At 40.0% G+C, this 4,903-nt stretch overlaps 1 protein-coding gene across 1 annotated transcript; it reads right to left on the bottom strand.

Moving 5' to 3' along the window:
• Nucleotides 1-4,162: 4,162 nt before the first annotated feature.
• On the bottom strand, nt 4,163-4,624 carry LOC125310300 (vegetative cell wall protein gp1-like). Its single transcript, XM_048267597.1, has one exon. The coding sequence runs from the start codon at nt 4,622-4,624 to the stop codon at nt 4,163-4,165; it is 462 nt and encodes a 153-aa protein (XP_048123554.1).
• Between the last annotated feature and the right edge of the window lie 279 nt (nt 4,625-4,903).

Raw genomic sequence — 4,903 nt, 5'->3', positions numbered from 1 at the left:
AAGCTCCTCACGTTCCATCTTCAGCTAACTCCATAGACAATAAAATAAACGATCTTGCTGCTTCAGGTTTTGCGGCCTCCATTACATAACATCAGCCCCCCACAAAGGAAATAAGTAAACACAATGCGTTAATTGCGTTAATATTTCGTAATGCATTATGTATTTGTGTTATGTACATGTGTTAGGTACTTTTTACTTTACTTTACTGGCTAACTCCCTCCTCTTTCAGTCTATGCTTCCTGCTCTGGCTCCGTTCGTTCTTCTAATTCCTTGTGTTTTCTAGTAGACGCTCCGTTCGTTTCCATGGTCTCTCGCGCTGGTTTCACTGCAAACTGCGTACAGCCGACGTAGCATTACGGCACAGTGGTCATGGGAAATGTAGGAAGTACTGCCGGGGGATATATGACTGAAAACAGAGCCTTATGTATCATGCATGTACTGCCTCATGCATCACCGGCCAAACTGGCTAGTAAGTTTTTATTAACACCCGCCAAAATTAATTTTAACCCGCATTTGGCGGGTTGGCGGGTGTTAATTTAGAACCCTGGTTAAAATGATTTTATTTTTTCTATCTAATGCTCAGGAATGCTTGAAATATTTTCAAAGACTGTTAGCCAGTGTTGTCTTATTACATAGGATACCTTACACACATCTTTATAAAGTGGACTAATATATATTTGCTGGGGACCACAATGTCATTTGTAACTGAGAGGAGTGTTGGACAACAGGAAGTCTTTGTTTATTGTACCACAGTGTTCAGATGTGTTATATGATGTTTGGAATATTTTAAGCTGTTGTGTTGTGTATTTTAAGCAGTTTTTGCCTATTGCTTACACACTTTTTGCAGAATTTGGCTCATTGTGTCAAAACTCTACACACAGCCAAATAAGACATAGCACTTGGAGATAAACAACTCACATCTATGCCAAAAAGAAACACTGCAATCAAAACTTAACAATCCTTTCTGAAAATGTAATTATTGCAACAATACCATACACACATGCACCATTTGAATGATTTCAAATCAACAGCAACACACTGATGTGCTTTATTTAAAACACTGCAGTGTGTTTCTATTTTTTCTTGTCATTTTCTGTCTAGTGTTTGAAAGTAGTGTACTCTTTGCCTTTGGAAGTACTATTTGGTTGCTGCTTGAATTTGGTGAAATTCAGGGGAGGGGTGTAACAGAGTTAGAAATATAGTTTAGTGTTTGTATGTGATTTTCGCGTAATTAAGCAGCTTTTTTTGAGATTGGTGTTTTGGAGCCCCTTTGGAGAAAGCGGTATACTGCAGCTCTGCTGCGTTTTGTCCTTGCATTGTTGCCATAGCTGATCAGAAGCGGTATGCTTTGCATTGGGTAGGTTGACTGGATAAAGCACTCTCCACTTTGTTTTAATTTTAACTGTAAAATGTCAACCTGTATTATATTACTTTACATGTATTGTTAGGATTTGGTAGCAATTCTAGCAACTTAGAGAACGTTTATTAATGTTTTCTTGACCACGAGTTCATACACACGAGTCTAACGTGACTAGCTGTAAACTCCTCTAGTAACTTTCCATGCATTCAGTGTAGTTTAGCTTAGTGCTCGTGGAAAGTGCAATTCAGTATACTGTAGCAGGAAATGAATGTACATTTAGTTTAGCATTATGTTTATGCATTACCTCAGTATGGTCTACGTCTGTGAGTGTTTAGTGAGTCTCAGAATATTAATAAACTCGTTCTGTGCACCTGAACATTCCATGACGCACGTCTCCCTTGCTAGCAGGACTGACAGTGATGGTATAGGAATCATGCATGTAATATAGCCCATTCAACTACTTCTTTTTATTTTGCTTGTGCAGATGCTGTTTTATGTATGCCAGTGTCTGAAAGCATGTTTTGTTTGAACTTTTCCTAAGGAATAAAAGTGATAAGCCAGTTTTGGTCTAGGTCCCTTCACTGTCTGACTAATAGTTATATATTACTAATATATTAATAAAGCTTAACCAACTTTATTATAAGGGTCCCCCATACTGATAGTTATATATTACTAATATATTAATTAAGCTTAACCAACTTTATTGCAAGTGTTTCTGGCGCCGACAAGAGTGGCGGCATGTCAAGGTAGCTCCGTGTTTCTTTTCTTAGTATCTATCTGTCTATCTATTGTAAGGGTCCTATGGGGAGTGGTTCATATTGGGATAGGCAGAAGCACAGTTTAATATCAATTAGTTAAATAATAATAAGTCATTAACTTTTCTATTAGTATATAGTTTGTAAATAAACATTTAACATTTAAATGATGTAAGAAATAACTGTTAATTAGTGCCAAAAATACATTTAGTTAACTATTAACACATATTAATAAAATATTAGTTAATAGATTTATCTATTAACTTGTGCCAAATAGATATGTTAGTAACAATTAACAAATATTAACAAAGGGTTAGGTAATTACTAGTTTGCTATTTATTATGGCACCTTATTATGGAGTGTTACCCAATTTGCTTTGATTTTTGTAATAAACAGGCTTTTTAAATATTTGTTTGTGTATGGTGTGTGTGTTTGTGTGTGACTATGTGTGCTTCTGCCTTTGGACCAAGAATAAGTATGTGCAGGATGATAGTATGAAGAGCAGTAAATTATGTATAAGTGTAACTGAATGATGGCTGAGTAGAAAGTGGTCAGCAGCTCCTTAGTCAGATTAAACTTCCTTAGCTGTCGCAGGAAGTATAACCTCTGCTGGGCCTTTTTCTGGACAGAGATATCAATGTGGGGAGACCATTTTAGGTCCTGTGAAATGGTTGATACCAGGAACCTAAAGGAATCCACAGTGGACACTATGTTGTTCTGGATGGTGGGAGTATGTGTGTGTGTGGGGGGGACTTCTAAAGTCCACTGTATATTTGTATCAAATTACAAGATTTTAGTAGCCTGGGTGCCATTCCGAACTTAGTCCCGCCCACAACATTTGAGGTCGGGAAGTTCGGTCTGGCATTGCTCCATTGTGAAGAAAGTATGCTCGCCCTAGATCGGGCAGACCAATCAAATCGGGCTTTGCGATGATGGACAGGTGAGCAACAGTGCCTGGTCTATCACGTCACCTGAGCACACTTAGATTAGGCTTATGTTTTAAACAAAAACGCTGTGGCTAGAAGGATACATGGCTTTTAAGACCCCATATGGAAAATGCATATTATTTAATGAGGTTTTATCACTGAAAACAATTCTTTCTGAAAACTTTGGCCAAAGTTGAGATGTGGGAAAACTCGTGGTTTCACTTTCATCAAGGGAAAACAGCGCTGTTGCATTGCGACATGTTCCCTCGTTCGTTTGAAATCTTTTTTGTCTGAGGGATTTGCGACAGCCCGGTCCGACAGACCGTGACCACAGGGCAGACTCAGATGGGGCAAACTCAGAGGGCTTGCACTGCAAAAAATGAATTCTAACCAAGTGTTATTAATCTTATATTAAGATTAAAAAATCTATTTGGTATTGTTTTTAGTATGAAAAGACTTACCTAGCGCCCTCTCAAAAAGAACATTTTTACTCTTATGTAAGATTGTGGCCAAAACTGGTACTGCAATCACTTTCAAATTACTGTAGAGTGGTGTGTCCCCTCCCCCTCCCCTCTGACTCGAGGTTGCCAACCCGGATGCTGAAACACTACTGACTTTGTGATTAGTAGATAGAGGTAGAGGGTGGCGCATCAGGCCAAAACACAACATCAACAACAGTTGAGGGCTGCAACTTCACTTTTTAAATGACAATATCCTGGCCGGACTACTGTTGTCAGTGATATAAGTATTTGAAATGAACATGATTTCTTAATGTCTAGTGACATATCAGGGCCATTTTATGATTAATTGAAATACATTTCTTACATATGGTTCCTTTAATTTAAGAAAACTTTGACTTATTTTAAGGACTCTTATCAAGACAAATTTACTCAACGCACTGGCAGACAAATTTGCTTGTTTTTAGGACAAATTTGCTTAACGCACTGGCAGACAAATTTGCTTGTTTTCAGGATGAGATGTCTTAAAATAAGTCAATTTTTTTTTAAATTAAGACAAATGTTTTCACAAGAAAGTGCTAGGTAAGTCTCTTTATACTGAAAACAATACCAACTAGATTTTTTTATCTTGATATAAGATTAAGAACACTTGGTTAGATTTTGTTAGATAAGCAGTTTTTGCAGTGTGGGCAGGGAACAAGCAGACAAAGACTGGACAGACTCGGGCAGGACGACAGACTCAAACACGACAGACTCAGACATAGGGGCAGGGGAAGGGACAGGAACAAAGACAGTGACTGGGACAGAGACAGAGACGGTGACTGGCACGGTCACGGGGATGGTGACTGGCACAAAGACAGGCACAGTGACGGGGACAGGGACAGAGAGGGGCTCGGGCAGAGGCTGGGCCGGACAGTCAGAGGAAGGCGGAGCTGGCTCGGGCAGAGGCGGATCCGGTTCGGGCAGAGGCGGGGCCGGACAGACAGGCAGAGGCTGGGCTGCAGGCGTGGCGTCGGGCGACTGGGCTGCAGGCACAGGAGCTGCCACCTCTGGGCTGGGCACAGGAGCTGGCGCCTCTGGGCTGGGCACAGGTGCAGGCGTCTCTGGGCTGGGCACAGGAGGCATGGTGTCAGAGGACCGGGTTGGACGACGCTTGGCACAAGCGCAAGACTCCACCAGGCAGAATTACGGGCAAACTTAACATTTAAAGACTTACTTACATACATACGGGACTTTGACTAGACAAAACAGAGAGACAATCCGACAAGGAACAGAGAAACAGGAGGGTAGAAATACACATACCAATACCAATACTGTATGTATGAAATGTATGAATATATATATTGGAGGCTGAAATATATGCATATGTATTGGAATAAACTGTATAAGAAATGCATTTGTATT

This window comes from Alosa alosa, chromosome 17 (genome assembly GCF_017589495.1).
Source record: "Alosa alosa isolate M-15738 ecotype Scorff River chromosome 17, AALO_Geno_1.1, whole genome shotgun sequence".
Taxonomy (NCBI): domain Eukaryota; kingdom Metazoa; phylum Chordata; class Actinopteri; order Clupeiformes; family Clupeidae; genus Alosa; species Alosa alosa.
Note: the sequence above shows the minus strand (reverse complement) of the source record. Positions and strands in the feature narration are given on the sequence as shown.